Below are 18,971 nucleotides of genomic sequence, written 5' to 3'. Positions count from 1 at the left end.
ATTTCTATGAGAGAAAAAAAGACATGCTGGGACTAGAAGATTATTTGGACAATTTGGATCAACCTATTTGATAGTTTAATGTGTGCTTAAAAAAAAAAAACTTTTTCTAAACTGCTAGGAGCATGATCATGAAGTGAAAAACAAAACTAGTTATCATTTCAGGTTTTTTTAATTGCTTCTCCTTCCCTTTCTTTTTATGTTTCCCCCCCCCCCACCAAAACAAGGAAGTGAAAATGTCAAGTATTCCTGGATAAGCACAGTACCTAATGCAGTTAATAGCTTCTCTAGGCTTAGAATGTCAGCACAGTGTACCCTTAGCCTTTCGAAAAGCATTAGACAAAGATGCTGGATTTCTCTGTGCCTCAGTTTACAAGTTCAGTAAAGGAAAAAGGCAATTTCCTATTGCCAGTTAATGTTACAAATATATGCAGTAAAAATAAAGAAACTGTTTCTTTAAACCAATGTGTGATGATATATAAGACTTGGATTTGAGGGTAACAAAAGCCTAAAGTTGAGGTCAAAACAATCAAATATCGGCAATTAGTGCCTCAACACCTGGGAAGAAATGGTCATATGTTATTTCATCAAGCAGCAGAGTCAGCAGCCACACATAACAGTAGGTCTCTTACAGCTAAGGTTACCTTGGTCACTGGTCTCAGGTTAATTTTATGAGGTCACTAGTCCAGGTCAAGAAGAAAGGTAAATTTCTCTTCTAAAGAAAAACTCCCAGGCATGTCCCGTACCTTCACTTCTCTGAAAGTACCTTTTCCTCATCTTGGCCACTATAATCTTACAGTCAATTTGTGTGCTTTGAGAGTATAATGGATTAAAGACTCATCTGAAACACAAAGTTACCATCTTTTCCTGAGTATCTACCATCAGCATTACATGATGTGAATGCCTATGGCACTAATTGCTTATATTGCTAAATTAAATTTTAAAAAACATCTACTGAGCTCATTATAACAAGCAGTATAAGTTAGGTGCTTTCCATTCAAAGGAAACACATGAGTAGTTGTCATTAAGGGCAGCTGAAGAGAGGTGCTTTGGCATCTATCACATGTCACAATGAAATGTAACTGCAGATTATTATTTGAGCATGTCTAACCATTCCCTCCAATAAGACTATAAGCATCTTCAGGGCTAAGAATGTATTATTTACTAAAGCACCTAGATCTGTGACCCTTAGAGCTGGCATCACAAGCCTTAAATTCAGGTTTTTGCTATATCATCTACCAGTGGGTGATCAAGGGACCTTAATCTACTCTGAACTTGAACTTTTCCCCACGTGTATAACAGAATAATTCCTGACTAATCCAGCCCCATGAGACTGTGATAAGGTGCAAATAAAAAAGTTTACATTGAAGCTCTTTATAAAAAAAAAAAGTATCATTACTGCTAATAAATATATGATGACCAATTAGAAATGCAAGGAATAAAAATACATTTTAGTGAGGGCTACTCAGAGAAGGCCTCATGAAAGCGGTGAAATTTGAGACAGCTCTTAAAACAAGCAGAAGAAGGGAGGGAGGGAAGAAGGAAGGAAGGAAGGGGAGAGAGAAAGACTGGAAGGAAGTTAGTGTGAGTAGAAAACCTTTCAGATGAGGACCACAGAAGAGATGAAGTAAACAAAGGTAAATGAGACAAAGACTTAGGAGCAGCAAAGGCTAGACTGTGAGCCTTCGTTAATAGGATGATGTTAAATATCAAGCTACAGATGTATCTTGAGGGTAAGAGAACCAACGCTAAGTGGGAGAATACCTTGGTAAGGGGGCATTTTGGACATTTAACTTTGTGGAAGTGAGCAGAACCGAAGCTGGGGGGAGAACAAGGGGAACACAAATGGATCACAAGTAAACCTGTTGCCATGCCTCAGATGTGAGGTAAGAGTTTACACTAGAATGGTGGCATTGAGAATTTTAAAACTAAGAAGAAAGAAAGGGTAAGAGACACTGTAAAGAAAAACCTGAGATCCTGATGTCAGACCTGATGGAAATAAACAAGTAAGGACTGTGGGTAGAGGAGTAGATTAATGGAATGGCAAGGAAAGGAAGAAGTCAATGATTTCCAAATGACTAGGGGTAAAGGGTTTGGTTACTTGGGTTTGTTTTGTTTCTTGGGGGTGGTTGGCAGGGGGTCATAAGAGGTGAAGGAAAATGATGGAAATTTAGGTTTAAACTATGAAGTTTGATGTCAACACAATATATCCAAGAGACACAGAATTGAAAGGAGAATGGAAGTATAACTGATACTTTCAAGGGACAGAAGGGAAGGATATAGAAGGAAACTCAGGGGAATCTAGGCCTAGATTTATGGAGTTAAGTCACCAAAGGAAAATATTCAGCAGGCGAATGGAAGTTCAAGACAGAGCTCTGGGAAAGATTTAAGAACACAACTTACTTTCCTTAAAAACATTTTAAATACTTGAGGTCTATATTTCTTGACATAAGATATTCATTACATATTATTAAGTCACTTTGGAATTTCACCCCTACAGGCAGAACTATGTAAAAGACATAGCCATTATCAGTGGTAAGATAAAAGGGTGGATAGGATACATCAGCAGGAAAGCGGCCACCATCAATTTCCACCCAACCTAGGACTTACATTTTGTTGGGTAAACTCTCTGAACATAGCTGCCAGTCTGTCATCCTCAATATCACAGTCAGTCTTGATAGCCACATTCAGAATGTGAATTGGTTCATCCCTGGGGACCTGTAACTCAAGAACACAACACAAAGAAATTAGCAGGCTGGTTAATATAGAGGCAGAGAGAAGTTACAGTACTTAGTAGAACACCTGAAAAAGAGATACGCCTCACAGGACATTCTGGTTTCCCCACTAGTATGAATAAGCAAATTGAAACCATTGATCAGGGGCGCCTGAGTGGCTCAGTCGGTTGGGCATCCGACTTCGGCTCAGGTCATGATCTCACAGTCCGTGAGTTCGAGCCCCGCGTCGGGCTCTGTGCTGACAGCTCACAGCCTGGAGCCTGCTTCAGATTCTGTGTCTCCCTCTCTCTGACCCTCCCCCATTCATATTCTTTCTCTGTCTCAAAAACAAAAATAAACATTAAAATAAAAAAAAAAAAAAAAGGAAAAGAAACCATTGATCAGCATCCACAACAGAGATCAAATAAAGTAAAACACCTAACTTTTCAAAGGTAAGGCAGCAAAGGCATTACCCAGAGGGGGACTCAAATCCTGACTTGACATGAACTTGAAGACCACTGTGTCAACTTTTTCATGAATAAAATGGGAATGAAACCATTTGTCACATTTCTTCACAGAATGTGAAGAAAAACGAGTAGAAGAAGCCATCTGAACATATTCTCACATATTTCCTAACAATTTATCAAACAGTGGAAGTATCAAACCATGGGAAAATCACCTCATCGGGAAAAAGCCAGAATTACCTGTTTACTGTGAAATGAAAAGAAGGGATTTAATAAAAGGACAAAGTTCTAAACAAAATGCCTATTTTTTCCCCTGCTATCTAGTCTGCCATTCCCTGAATACTATGATAGCACCATTCTACAAATATATAAGCCACCACTAAGAATTAAAGCAACCACAGCTCGAGTCTTGAAAACAACATTCAGAGACTCAGAGGCAGCTGCAATGGATATGGCTGAGTCCATTTGCTATTCACAGTATGGATTCCAAGATAAATACAGTTTGGTTTTTTTTAGATTAGAATTTATATTCCATTTGTTCCCAAAAATACTTTGATGAGGCATATAAAATTAAATAATATAAAGTAGGGTAAAAAGATGGATTCTTCCAAAGCCAGAAAGATAGCATATACTACAAGTCCTGTGTCTGAAGTAACAAAGCAGTCTCTCAAAGGGAACACTATACCTTGTCTTCATCATACAGAGATGTGTGACCTGCCTCAGGGAACGTGGGGCTTTGGGGTGGGGAGTCACAGAAGCAGCCCATCACTTCATCAAAGATCCTGAAAAATACCAGAGAAATACCCACCATGAAAACCCAAGTGGTAGAAAACCTAAGTGGCAGGAAACTAACGCTGCCATTGCCAGCCCAGTCCACAAGAAGAATCTATTCTGCTCTGTGCTCAATAGTCAACTGAATAGAATCACCAGTGGCTAGAGGTGACATGCAAAATTTCACCAAGTGGCAGAAATTAGGAGAATGGATTGTTTAACCTTTAATAAACCATATATATTTTTTCTTTAAAAAAAAAAGAATGATCTACAGCTTTTTTGTTTTTTTCATATGTAAGCTATGAGCACTGCTGTCATCATCGGTCTTAAAGTAACAGAAAGAGCCTGGGACTGGAGCAGTGACAGACCAATGTAATTACCCCTCCCCCTAGGGTAATGCATCAGTATACATCAAGAGATAGATGCTGAATGCATTTAATCAAAAGATGTATCGTCTCTGGTGGGGCTCACTCTGGTGTTGTGTTTAATTTCTCCTGACATTTCACTCATCACAGAGCAGACAGCTTCTTCTGTTAGCTCCTAAGGAAAAGATGGTTTTTGTTTGTTTCTTTTTTTCTGACCAGGCTCATATAACAAGTAGAGGCTTGTGGAGTCTGAATAAGAGGTAGAAATGGAAGAACATATACCTCTCCAAGGACATATACAGCAAGGGCTATATCTCTTTAGCTGGCTCATGGCTATTCTGGGGGCCTTTATTCACTTGGCAGAAATCAGAGACCCCAAAACAGAGATGGCTATAGCTCCCCTTGAACAGACACAGTTCCACAGTGTCCTACCTGACAAAATCTTCGAAAGTCCGAAAAGAGACCATTCCGCCCATCCGCTGACACGGTGGAGTGAATGAGTTGTCCAACAGCACATCGCTGACACTAGCTACGTGAGTCATGCCATAGTGGTTGAGGTTGGAGGAGAAGGACATTCTAAACAGTAATTCAATCAAGTGCATTAGACAAGGAAGTTAGGAGGAGGATTGGGAGAGTAACAATAGAGAAAAGGAGCAAGAGAATACTCTGAGGTAGGGTCAGGTTGCAGAGCAGATTTGGTTTTTTACCCACTGTCGATAGGCCTGTCTTGATGGATTCACATTAACCCTTTCATTTCAATTTTACCCCACACAAGCTATTTTTAGCACCCCCAAATTTCTCCAAATAAAAATCTAAGGATAGTGAAGAACTATGTAGCCGTTTTAATACAAGGACGCCATGGCATGACTAATGAATGAATAGCACACAGGGGTTAAAAACCATCCTGCATCTTCCCCTTCCCTAAAACATTCCCTTTTTTAAAAGGAAGGAAGCAAGCCAAGTGGGCTGTAACTAGGCAACACTTAATCTACTGTAATTCCTAGAGAAAAATGCCTTAAGTACTCACAGATAGATATATGCATGTACAACAACAACTAAGTCATTTGGAATGGTTTAGTAAATCATCACAGAAAGCATTTATCATACAGAAACAAGTCACAGTTTATAAAAGGAACTTTACTGAGGTATTTACTTCTTCCTTTACTGGGCTGACGGGGACAGCAGTTGTAAGGATTACAGCTCCTCCCTTTTTGAAAAAGAGACATTTTTCAACTCGAAATTGCAAAATTTCCTCTTTTATATTTAAACACTCCTATTCCAAAGTAAACATATCCTCACCAAAAGCCCTTAAGAAATCCTAGTAAGATGCAAAAGGGCAGAGCATGGGTCTCAAAGTATGTGTAAGCATGACAAACAGGTGTTAAATGGAGATGCTCCAAGAGAACTGTTTGTTCAAGCTAAAAACATAAGGAGTCTGTATATTCCTTGATGCACCTCAGCAGTATGTACTTAAAAGTAATACTGGGAAGTATTTCCAAATGCCCAATCAATCTGGACGGCCTGTTAGGAAAGACAAAGTAACCGATGCTTTTAGGACTTGCCTGCCATGTTACCGGCATACTGATCAGAAGCAAGTTCAGAACAAAGCAGGGGCACCTAAACTTTGGGGAGCTGCTCAAAAGTCTCCTTGAAGTGCACCACCTGCAGTGTTGCAGGGGGAAGAGAGGCAGCAATGCAGGCTAGAGATCTGCATACATACTGTACTCTATTCAAACTGTCATTATAAAAGGCAATGGAATTTTTCAGGGGACGGAGTGCTGGTCACACAGACTACAGAGACTGCCACTCCAAGTTTTTATTCCTTGGCAAATGAGGACTGTGAAAAAGGCACTTCATCTTTTGACAGTACCAGAGAGTAGAAAGGCAGAGTGGGAGAGGAAACCATTGATACCATGAATGAAACAAACACATGAAACACGCATCAAGCAAGTCTTACACATGGTGCTCACTAGAAACTGGGATTCAGAGTTGTATGAACTTAGAAATGCTATCATCCTCTTTTCTAGGATCACCAAACATATTTATAAAGAAGCAAGTTTGTGAGGCATTGTATCTTTTTCTACCTGCCTGGCATTAGACAGGAAAGATAAAAGGGTTCCAGATAACACTTAAAGGGAACTGCCGCTGAATAAGCTAACAGGCTGTGTTTGTGGCAAACATGGGGTTAAGTATCTTTTTCACTCTACTGAACCCCAGGGGAAATCCACTGTTCAGTTTCCCCCACTACTATGCTCAGGGGCCAGGACATAGCTTTTCTGGCAGGCAGGAATGAACCAAGTCCACTCTCAAAGGGCAGACACAAAGACCAAACCAATGCACTCCCTTTTCTCTCCCCATCCAAACTGGACTCTGAAAGCTATAATCAGTTTTGATTACTTAATATTTAAAGGGAGAGGAACAAAACAAACATAAGTCTATGAATATTTCAATGTACAGAACTGATCATCTACGAAGAACTTGCCACCAACTTATTGCTTTCCACTTTGACGTTTTGTAGATCCAATTCCAATCAGAACTGCTATCCTCTCAAACTTGCGTTGTGTTGCCTTGCTTGGCTCAGAAGCAGGTGGAATCAAAATTACCAAAATATCACATGTGTTATATATTGGCCCGGAAACTTCTTCACAGGGTTATATACATCAAAGACTTAAATACACTTTTCAAATGTTAATCTTGTAAGTCTGAAATAAAATTTGGTTTTCATATCATTGCAACACTTTAGAAAAGTAGCTAACAAACTGATAAAACATGAGATCAGCTATTTCTGCATTTGCATTCTGCTAAAAGGAGAAGCAAACTCAAGAAACTAAAAATTAAAAAATTAAGAACAATTTGCCAGGGGAGGAGTAACCTAAGGGTTTCTCCTCTGAAAGCCCCAAACTAGACAGAGAATGTAGCAAAAGACGTTTACAGCAAAGCTGAACAGCAGGCAGACAACTCCCCTATCATATACAGCTAGATGGGGGGCTTCTCCATACTGAGGCTTTCCAAGTGTTGCTTTTTGAACAGCTGAAGAAAAGCTGCAGACATGTTTTCCAAACAGAAAGAATAATTTAGTATGTCCAAAGGGGAGCTCAGGACTCCCTAGCAGAAGACAACATAACTTGTCAAATGTAGTGTTAATTTATTTCCCTGATTTCACTATTCTAAGTTACAAAAAATGTGCTTTTAATTGGAAAAGAAACTAAACATACGGTACCTGTTTAGCGTGGGGATGTTCCCTCTGTAATTAAACAACCACAGTTAGTTACTGATAGGTTAGTGAAAGCCATCATAAAAGAATTGTCAGAGCAGATACAGACCGGACATGAAGAGCTCCAGCCTGGCAGCTCTGGCATTCAGCAGACATAATTAAGTGCTCATTACCCTTCACACACCAGGGTGCCTCCAAAGAGGCATACCTCTTGACCTACCTCACCAGAGCAACTGTTGCTGGAAAGGGTTGAAATGGATTACCATGGATTTTTAAAAATAAGTCTACTACAAAAAAATAATGCAGAGTGGTGATAAAACACAACCTCATGAAAATTAATTTAAGCTCTACGGACATGGCATATTATCTTAAGCTTCAACACGAAATGTCACTTTTGACAAGTCTTATAGAATCTTCTTTCTTGTTCCTATTTTACTGAAAATTTAGTAAGGAAGTCCAAAGAAGTTGATTCCACAGCCCCCCCCCCCCCCCCACCTTAACTGCTTTCCTAGGATATGAGATGAACTTATAAACTCTCCTCCAAAGAAAAGTAGCCAGGAATCTAGGTTCCCAGCTATCTTTTGTAAGCCCTTTTAACTATGTCTTCCTCCCACAGACCAGGGAGGTGGCGAGGAGTGGTGGGGGTGTTGGAAAGGAGGGTATTCGGTACTATGGGAGCTTAAAAAACTGAAAATCATGCAGAAATGTAATGATAAATGATTCTGTAACTAGAGTGATATACTTTGTTAAAATTAAGTAATTTATACTTTTTAATGATTTTAGGGTAATAATGACTTTTTAAGAGTACTCCAAGTTCAAAAACTCTAGGCCTCTCATAAATAAAACCACACCTGAATTTGGCTAGCCCTAGAATTTCCTGACCAAGTACTTGTCAAAACGATGAAAAAAAGATTAGGGTAAGAATGGAAATTGCAAGGCAAATTTCCTGCATTCTCTTTGGTCTTTGCCACCAATGCTTTTTTCTCCCCCCACTCCCCCCCCCCCTTAATTTGATGTCAGTCATTTCCTCAACTGAAAAAAATAATAAAATAAAAAATCCTTATTTTCAATGTTAAAAGGGCAAAGTTATACTTACCACCCACAATTTAGGAGTACTGTAAGGGCATTGATTGGTTGATATCTTAACCTTCTAACATTCTTTTATCAGCATTTAATCATTGTTGGGGTTTTCTGGCACACACAGGACTTAATGGGCAGAACATTGTGGGTGGTGCTGATGATATGTGGGAAGGAGGAGAGAGGGAGGAAAATGATGCACTTTCCATGGCAGTGAAAGGAGCAGAATAGACTGAGCTGGCCATATAAATAAAATGCTGTGACATATCACTGCACACAAACTGTATACCTCATGTGATTTGTGAGTAGCAATGCTCTTTGCATCAAACCTGTATCACAGAGCTAATTCATAAGGCAGCAAGAGTAACCTCTGAGTGCAAAATCCTGCGCCTTTGCTGTTTGGGTCCTTTGAGCCTCTCATTCAGGGGAAGGGGTTTCAATTTACAAGAGATCCTTAGTTACCATGCACGTAGCCATCCTCAACCAGTAAAAAGTATGCACGGGTTCTAGAACAGAGGGAGTTGTAGCTAAGCAGAAAACTAACAGTAAACGCTAATGAGAATACAGGAATGTCTTTCTTTTAAGACATCAAGGAATCTAAAGAAAGGAGCTACCTGCACAGTCTCCTACCATGAACCTCAATTCAAAGAGAAGAATCCTACAACTGAAGCAATCTCAGGTTCCATCTATTCAGGTTTCTGGAATTTAGAAACCAGTATAATCTCTCTAAACTGTTAACCAATTTCTTAAACTAATAAAATGGTGCCACTGCTTCTGCAGCTACACTCTAATCCCTTAGGGAGTCTTCACAGAATGAGGGCCAAGTTTTTAGTAGAAAAGGGCCTGAAATGAAAAGAACATCACCAACCAAAAGCCAGCCCTTTTTCATCAGCAATTCTCAAGCTCTCATAGGGAGCCCCCTGCTGCTTTGTTATAGGAACCATGAACCATCTACACAGTATGGGGTAAGAACAAAAACTCCCAGCACCTCCAGTTTTTAACAGAAGGGCCTCAACTCAATCATACAAGAAGTAAGTTTAGATGCAGCTTATCCTCTTTGACAGAATAAGAATCTGTAGGGCTGTACATGAGATGAGCAGGGAAAGAAGGATAAACTCTATCACCAGGTAAACACTTAACCATGTCCATAATGATCATTTATATACTGTGTTACCCTTACATAAGGAATATTTGCTCAATTTAAGAATATGACCAGTGTGAGGTGCGCCTGGGTGGCTCAGTTGGTTGAGCGTCCAACTTCGGCTCAGGTCATGATCTCGCGGTTCGTGAGTTCGAGCCCCGCGTCGAGCTCTGTGCTGACAGCTCAGAGCCTGGAGCCTGCTTCGGATTCTGTATCTCCCTCCCTCTCTGCCCCTTCCCCGCTCATGCTCTGCCTCTGTCTCTCAAAAATGAATAAACGTTAAAAAAAAAAAAAAAAAAAGAATATGACCAGTGTGGGATACTGCACACTAATGTGATATACTAGAAAGTAGATCCATGGTCAACATAAAGATGAACAACCAAAGGAGAGACTGTATGGGAGTCAAATATGCTATTTATATAGCTTTTAATAAGATAAAATCTACCACATTTCACTGCATACTCATCATGCAAAAGCAGTCAAACTACTCAATCTCTGATAAGGCAGTCAACTACATTTTCAAATACATAAATGGGACATGAATTCACTTTTCATTAGACATTTGCTGTTTAAGCTTTTGGAAGCACTTATAATAAATCTTCATTCACAGTGTTTTGATAAATACTGGAATCATTTTCCTTCCAGCAGATTAGCTCCATTTTACAGATGTGATAACTGAGAAAGCAAAGGGAATATTTTCCAAGGACACTGCTTAATATACAATCATAAACCAAATTCTATACATTTTCTCACCTGTTCCTGAGGCTAGCATTACACTTCAATGTAGACTAAATTTAAAGAAGGACAAGAGAAATCCTTTGAATTCTGAGGTTCTTGGCATTAAGTCACCTCTGATTTTATTGATCTGCCTGCACAGAGTGGCTGGAGAGCCTGCTTCAATATGAATGCAAAGTCAGAGTTGCTGCCTGCTAGCTGAACCCTCTTTATTTAAGGAACACTGACTTCTCTGGCAGTCACAAGTTCTCGCAGCCTTTTACCAGCCCTTCCAGCTGAATTTCATTTTGCTTGATTCCAGCTAGCCCTACATAAATCTTTTATCATATAAAAATGCTCCCAATTCTTTTGCCTTCTAACTTGACAAAAAAAAAAAAAAGACCCTATATGAAAATGACGGGGATGCATGCAAACAAGCAGTGGTTACATCAAGCTGTGACTGAAAGCCAGTATAGGGCAAATCTTTTGAAGTAAGGCAGCAAAGCAGAATCAGAAGAGGTCGGCTGAATAACCTACTAGCAGTCGCTAACAGCACTACCATAGGAGAAAGAGCAATTTGGCTGGCTGTGACCAGTGGTGGTCTCCTTGTGTGACTATATTTCTGCAGGAGAATCCAAATCAAGAGGTGTAAAACACATCTGAACCATGTATTTCTACTTGGCATCTCCTGCACCACCTCCTTGCAGTTCAGATGCCCTGATTCCACTGTAGAGCTTTAGTTTACAATAAAATGATCATTGCTTCATTCATTTGCAGCTCCTTCAAAGCCCCTTCTTTGCTCTGCTGGAAGATTTTGCTCTTTTTGAAACAAGTATGCCAACAGAGCTGCAGCATATTACTGTTGCCTGCTGTATAATTAGCTACAAACCCACAGCACAAAACTACAGGGATTTACAGGTGCCCTGGATTCTGCTTTTCCTTCCCCCTGGAATCAGCTAGTCTTCTTTGACAAGAAGGGACCTTGGGCTACCCTAATGATATATTGAGAGTTTTAAACCCAGCTCTCCAATCTTACAAGTCTAGAGTGCCAAAATAACACAGCAGAGACTAGAAGCTGAGCCATGGATACAGGAAAGCACTTTGGTAAGCACTTAAACCTGCTGAGAATCTTCTCTTCTGCCAGATGCTTGCATCTTATCAGCAGACTACCCTGAATGAAGGAAGCAAGCACTATAGGATTTTATTTATTTATAGCTCATTCTGGCCTGCTAACTACAACCAAGTGCTCCCACTGCTAAAAAAAAAAATGCTACAAGTTGGATGACTTTTGAGTGTCTCAGTAAGATCCAAAGAATACTCTAATCTCTGGGTGTCAGAGATTATCAGAATTCTCAAGAATGGCAGCAGGCTACTCAGTCACATGGAAGGCTTCTGATTTCTAAACTTCCTCACAACCTTCTTTATAAGAAGAAGGCTCAGCAGACACCCACTGACAGCTAAACATTGAAGGTGCCAAACAGCCTAAACCGAGTCATGACCAAAACATGTGCTTTCAGGGGAAAGAGAACACAGCCAACCTCTTCTGGATGTGAAACATAAGAAACAGAAAGTGCGTGAATTAAAACATTATAACATAGAGAGCCAAGTTCAGAAGGAGCAAACAGCAGAGAAGGTGCAGTGCAACATGACTTAACTAAAGCATGAATTTCCATCTAAGAAATAGGTGGAAATAAACACCAATAGCTCCTCACCCATTTATATATGTACAGAAACATACAACAAAGTATACTTCTAACTCCTGCATCAATTTTGATGCTTATTTGAATCACAGATTAAAAGTTAAAAAAAAAAAAACAAAACTACGTTCACAAATGTGTATTACTTATGAAAATCATTTGGAGTTTTAAATTTCACACTCCCAGATTATCATAATATGCACAGCCACAGAGTTTATGGGATAATACTTTACATATGTTTGTATGAATATAGCTATATTTTAAAAGATCAAATACATAGACTGACTAAAGAACTTATTTGTTTACAGATTATTCTGACTTAATGTGCCCAAAGCTAAGTGAAATCCTAAATGTCAAATGATTCCATGAATTGTCAAAAGTAAAGACATTCAGAACGATGCCTTAGCTTAACAAGATTTTCCATCACCAGCACTAGAGAATGATAAACTAGGGTTTTGGAATGGGAAAAAAGACAAACACATACACACACACCCCTAGGGCTCTAAACCCTGACTCTCACTAGAGAAAGGAAGAGAAAAGGGAATGCTGAATGATCTAGTCTGAGCTCAAGGATCAATCCATGTAAAATACTGGCTGAATTCACTAAAGAGCTGGGCTGATGGAATCTCAGACAAGAGAAATAAATCCTGAGTCTAGATAATAATAAAATGTTCTTTTAGTGAAGACCAGCTGTCCTGACGATTCCTACACCAAGAGAATGACTGAAAAAACTCACTTAGTTGTGGAGGGGCAGAGAGAGAGGATCCCAAATAGGCTCCACACTGTCAGTGGGAGCCCAATGCAGGGCTTGAACTCACAACCCATGAGGATCATGACACCTGAGCCAAAATCAAGAATTGGACGCTTAATGAACTCAGCCACCCAAGCTCCCCAAAAATAAAATCTTTAAAAAAAACCAACACAACAAAATCCCCTCCCCTCAAAAAAATTCTCATACAATAAGAAATAGCCTTTTTATTTTTATTTTATTTTTTTGAGAGAGAGACAGCGAGCGAGCACACAGAGGAAGGGGGAGAAGTGTAGAGGGAGAGAGAGAGAGAATCTTAAGCAGGCTCCAACTCTCAGTGCAGAGTCTGACATGGGGCTAGATCCCAGGACTTTGGGATTACAACCTGAGCCAAAATCAAGAGTCCGACCCTTAACCAACTGAACCACCCAGGCGCCCTGGAAATAGCCTTTAAATCTCAGAAGAAACACACCCACACCCACACCCACACCCACACACCACATATATAGGTTTCCTATTATGCTTAAGTCAAGAAAATCTCTGCAGTTTCTGTTCAAGTAAAGGGAATTTAAGAAGAAAAGGGTATATCTATACCAGAAGCTTCTCTGGGTGAAGCTCTAATAACTGGATCCTCTGGTGAGTAAGACCTACAGATGTCAAATAAAATTGCAACTACAGCTCCCAGAAAAAAACTTGGAAGTCTTGGGTACAAGATCAAGAAGATAACACACTTGAAAGATTTTTTTTAATGTTTGTTTATTTTGAGAGAGAGACAGGAGTGTAAGCAGGGGAGGGGCAGAGAGAGAAGGAGACATAGAATCCGAAGCAGGCTCCAGGCTCTGAGCTGTCAGCCCAGAGCCCAATGCGAAGCTCGAACCCACGAACTGTGAGATCATGACCTGAGTGGAAGTTGGACGCTCAACTAAGTCACCCAGGCTCTCCAAGCAGATAACATACCTTACCTTGACTGAAGCCTACTTAGCAGGAAGGATGATTCAGAAAGTCATAGAGATTAGAAAGAAACTGTTTAGTCATCTCCTTTTTAAAAAAATATTTATTTACTTATTTATTAAATGTTTATTTATTTTTGAGAGAGAGAGAACGAGCGAGCACGAGCAGGAGAGGGGCAGAAAGAGAGGGAGAGAACACCAAGCGGGCTCCGCACTGATGGCTGATAGCACAGAGCCTGATGTGGGCTCGAACTCACGAATTGTGAGATCATGACCTGAGCTGAAATCAAGAGTTGGACACTTAACCGACTTAGCTACCCAGATGCTCCCCGTTTTTTTTTTTTTTAATATTGAGAGGAATAACTGTCCAATTATACTGAAACATAGAGTGTCAAGCAAAATTTCAGTCAATCAAAATGAATAAGCCCAAAGTCAACAATACATGGTATACTTAAATATCTGTTAAGAGGACAGATCTCATATTGTTTCTTCCACAATCAAGTAAGTTCTAAAAGTATTTGAAATGTCAAGCAATACAAAGGCCCATGATGAATTTAAACAAAAAATAAAAAGGACCAAACATGGTGGCCATACACTACCTGTTCAAAGGGTGTCTTCTCCCTTCTTAGAGGCTGCTCTTTTCATTGGAATTTGTGTTTTACCTACTGCTCTAAAAATCAAAACATGTACCAATGGGACAGGTCTTCAATTCAAACAGTATCTAAGGTGTTTTTGAGAAAAAATACTTTGCTTCTGTCAGTTTGCAGACAGCCATGTTTCTTTCATCCCAACTCATGAGGGCTAAATCACTAGTCAAAAATAAACTGCAAGAATGGAATTTCACCAGGTGACCCCATATGCAACAAGAGACTGTGGTCTTGCTTTGATAACATAGCTTAGGAAGATACTCACTTCTAAGGATTGCTGGACAAAGTTAGTCTACTTCAAATGAATGCCTAGCTAGGAATGTGAAAAACAAGCACCAGGAAAGAAAATGCAAAAACTGGTTTAAGAATATATCTGTTTTCTCCCCCAAGAATTTTTGGTTTGTTAACCCCAGGTGGTAAAAATATTGTAAATTCTGTTTTACATTGATAAGTAAAATATGTATATTCATATGCCTGTTCTCTGTCCTCATTGAATAATTTTTAAAAAATATTTCTTTACATGTTTATTTATTTATTTTAGGGAGAGAGCAAGCAAGCAGGGGAGGGGCAGAGAGAGAATCTTAAGCAGGTTCCATTTTCACCATGGAGACCCGATACGGGGCTCGATCTCACAATGGTGAGATCATGACATGAGCTGAAATCAAGAGTCGGGTGTTTAACTGACTGAGCCACCCAAGGTGCCCCTCATTGAGTAATTTTTAAAGTATGCATAAAATATTGTAGTAGGGGCGCCTGGGTGGCTCAGTCGGTTGAGCGTCCAGCTTTGGCTCAGGTCATGATCTCAAGGTTTGTGAGTTCGAGCCCTGTGTTGGGCTCTGTGCTGACAGCCCAGAGCCTGGATTCTGCTTTGGATTCTGTGTCTCCCTCTCTCTCTGCCCGTCCCCCTGTTCACACTCTGTCTCTCTCAAAAATGAATAAACATTAAAAAAAATTTTTTTTAATATTGTAGAATATCTATCTACACTATCAGATGTGGATAATATCTATACCTAGTAAGAACAAGAAACCTAAGAATTAGAGGTATTTGGGTTTTTTTTTTTTTTTAATCCATCCCAGGGGTACTACCATTAACATAAAATAAAGAGGGCTCAGTGTGACTGTCCTAATTAATTTTTAGTCTAGAGCTGAGCTGCCCATGTGGCTAGGAAGTGCTTGAAATAGGGCTAATCTGTAGTGAGACATGCTGTAAATGTAAAACACATTCTAAATTTCAAAGACCGAGTATGAAAAATGAAAAATATCTCATGAATAATTTTTTATTACATATTGAAATGGTATTTTGGATATGATGGGGTAAAGAAATTGTGCAAGGTAATTTTATCTGTTTCTTATTGCCCTTTTAAATGTGGCCAACAAAAAAACTTACATATGTGGCTTGCATTGTATTTCTACTGGACAGTGCTGGTCTAAGTAGCAGTGATTCCTAACTGCAGGTGCTCATCAGAATTATCGTAGGAGCTTTTTCAAAAAGTGGTCCCCTGGAGCCTGGTTCAAAATAAAGCAGAACCTTGGTAGTCAGTATTTCAAAAATATTTCCTGGGGCGCCTGGGTGGCTCAGTTGGTTGAGTGCCCAACTTTGGCTCAGGTCATGATCTCACAGTTTGTGGGTTCAAGCCTGGCATCAGGCTCTGTGCTGACAGCTCAGAGCCTGGAGCCTGCTTCAGATTCTGTGTCTCCCTCTCTCTCTCTTCCCCTCCCCTGTTTGTCTGTCTCCCTCTCTCTCTCTCAAAAATAAATAATAAACATTAAAAAAATAAATAATTCTGAGACTCATTAATTTAGAGGTTACGGGACATTGTGTCCTTGAGCTTTACAAGCTTGGGAGTAGAAGTAACACTGGTAGACTGTCTCCTGTAACTTATTTCTGTGGAATAAGAACCAATATGCTCATTGCCTGCTTGTTGAAAACAATAAGAATAGGAAAGAATAATAGTACTAAAGCTGGAAAAAAAAGTTGGAACTTGCCTCAAAACTAGTTAAAATTAAGAGACCCTGGAATTCTTTTATGAGATGAATAGGCCTATTATATAATAAAGAATTTGACAAGCCTTTGTCCCTGGTTCCTGGGAGAGAAATTCTAAGTCCTTGGAATTTCTCAAAAGAAACAGAAGTATCTTCATTATTCACGAGCCCCTTGGATTACATCTGAGTTTATGCTAAGAGATGTGATAACTCAAGATAGGGGTTGCTCACTAGAAAGACCAACCTTATGATTAGAGGGTTGGAGGCTTTGAGGCAGCTGGACTTCTGGGGAGGGGAAAGAGGTCAGAGATGGAGTTTAACTGCGGTCTGTGATTTGATCAATCATGCCACTGTAATGAAATCCTGATAAAAACTCAGGACACTGAAGCTCAATGGAACTTTGTGGTTGGTGAACACACTGATAATGCTAGGAGGATGAGTACCTGATTCCAAAGGGAAAGAATGGGAAAGCTCTGTATTCAGGACACACCCAGACTTTACTCATCTGGCTGGTCCTGATCGGTGTCCTTTATAATAAAACTGTATTCATAAGTATAGTGCTTTCTGATTTTTGTAAGTTGTTCTAGTGAATTATTAAACTGGACAGGATGGTGGGAACCCCAAATTTGTAGCAAATTGGTCAGAAGTGCAGGTGGCCGGGTGCCCCACTTGTGGCCCCATCTAAAGCAGGGACAGTTTTGTAAAGGACCAAGCCCTTAACTTGTATTATGTGACCTAACACAAGGTGGTTAGTGTCAGAATTCAATGTCAGTACACCAGTTGGTGTCAGAATAAGGTCATACCTTCAAACTGTAACAAAAACATTTGTAAGAAAATATAAAACCTTATAAAACTAAATTCAAGTAGCAAATCTATGATATGTGAAAAGGCTGTACTCTAAAATTGAGTATATCATTCTGTGATTAAATCTGATGGCACATTTTATACTCCGAAACTAACAAAAGGACTTTACATCTAACAAGGCATTGGAGCAATGTTAACATTTTTCTGGTTTTCACAAAGATTATTTTTACCTTTCCTCCTTTACTTGTCCTTACCTGCACCTTTCCATCACTGCTGCTGCTGCTGCTACTAACCCAACAGTTTATAATTTTATATACACATAACCAAAGAAGATTTGAGACAGAAAACAGGATCACAGTTCTGTTCAAGTCTGGTCTTTGGCTATTGGGATGTGTAAACCTTAGATGTCGGGAGGGGCAAATAACCATGTTTTGAAGCCATAACAGGAATAACCAAGACTCATACCCTTGAGATGGAAAGGTGAATAAGATTTCTTAACAAACAGTTAAGAAGCATTTCTCTCATTTTCCAGTCTACTTTCCTTCACAAAACTGGACACGTATCCTCAAATAACAAAGTAGGACAGGGAGAGCAATTCAAAAAGACAAGGGGAGCAATGAGGAGGGAAGGAAATCCGAAGCAGCTCTGCAGCCTGACTACAAATCACTGCCCACAGGGAAGAGGCAGTAGAAAGCAGGAAGAAAAGGAGAATGTCCTGAGAATTACAAAGAGCATTAAGTATAGCATGTAGTTCTCTACAATTATTCAAGGAATGCGGGAGAAGAAAGAAGACTGAGTGCTGAGCCCATGTGTGCTGTGAGTACCTCGCCGCTCACTGAAGGACAACCATTCGTTTCTAGAAAATGAGATTCTGAAATCCATGGAGGCAAAAATGTACCGAGAGATGCCTGCTAAATCAAGGATATATGCTTTTCTCTGCCAGCCATAAGGTATTTTTGAGGTAGAGATGTGAAAGGATCTTCTGAGACAAAGAAGAGAAGTACTTTTTCTGAAGATGTGTCCGCTCATCTGCTGACCTCTGCTGGATCAACAGTGGCATCCAGTGGCCAAAAGTCTCAGCACAGACTTCTTTGTCTCTAGGAAGGGTTTCTATTGCTTTGGGTGAAGTGGCAATTCAGAAACAAAACCATTTCTGTTGTCTATAACTAAGGATCCCCAAAGACACAGTACTTTGTAATACAAAGTGAAGAACCAAAGGCCATAAAGAAGAAATGGAGGGGGGCAGCTTAAGATTAGCTGTGGTATTTATATTTCCTGTGGTATTACTAAAATGAATGAAAATACAGGAGGGGATGAACATATCTGTGGGTGGGAGTAGGTAGGTTTTCACTGCGTCAGAATACTTTAAAAATAAATCAGTATATAACATATTTTTATTTTAAAACGAAAGCAAAACTGCAACAAATTTCCATATGCACATTTTATTTCTTAAAGGACTTAGGAAAGAAAAAATAATGGAATTAACCTGGTTTAATTAAACAGTTTATTCAAATTTCAGTTTGCACCTGAAGTGTAGTTTTTAAAAACTGATTTGATTTGCAGCTGCTAAATTCAGATGTCTGTTTTTAGGGAGAGAGCAAAATTGGCTCAGGTATAGCCTTAATGTATAGCAAATAAATAGAAAGGAAAAACATTCCACCCATGATATTTTCACGTTCCAACTG

The 18,971-nt window shown here is 39.6% G+C and overlaps 1 protein-coding gene across 1 annotated transcript in view; it reads right to left on the bottom strand.

The window, feature by feature from the left end:
- The window catches only part of ACACA (acetyl-CoA carboxylase alpha), a 282,243-nt gene that overhangs the window by 117,141 nt on the left and 146,131 nt on the right, over window positions 1-18,971 (bottom strand). The window contains exons 30-33 of the mRNA XM_047080882.1: window positions 7,532-7,555; window positions 4,744-4,887; window positions 3,861-3,957; window positions 2,608-2,715 (exon numbers count right to left, since the gene is read on the bottom strand). Of these exons, the coding sequence (XP_046936838.1) occupies window positions 2,608-2,715; window positions 3,861-3,957; window positions 4,744-4,887; window positions 7,532-7,555 (373 nt within the window). The remainder of the gene's footprint in view (window positions 1-2,607; window positions 2,716-3,860; window positions 3,958-4,743; window positions 4,888-7,531; window positions 7,556-18,971) is intronic.

The sequence above is a fragment of the Lynx rufus genome, unplaced genomic scaffold (assembly GCF_022079265.1).
Source record: "Lynx rufus isolate CCGP_SWC_20201006 ecotype Redwood Valley unplaced genomic scaffold, mLynRuf1.p SCAF_18, whole genome shotgun sequence".
NCBI classification, from domain to species: Eukaryota; Metazoa; Chordata; class Mammalia; order Carnivora; family Felidae; genus Lynx; species Lynx rufus.
The sequence above is the reverse complement of the archived record's forward strand: the minus strand, read 5'-3'. Positions and strand labels throughout refer to the sequence as shown.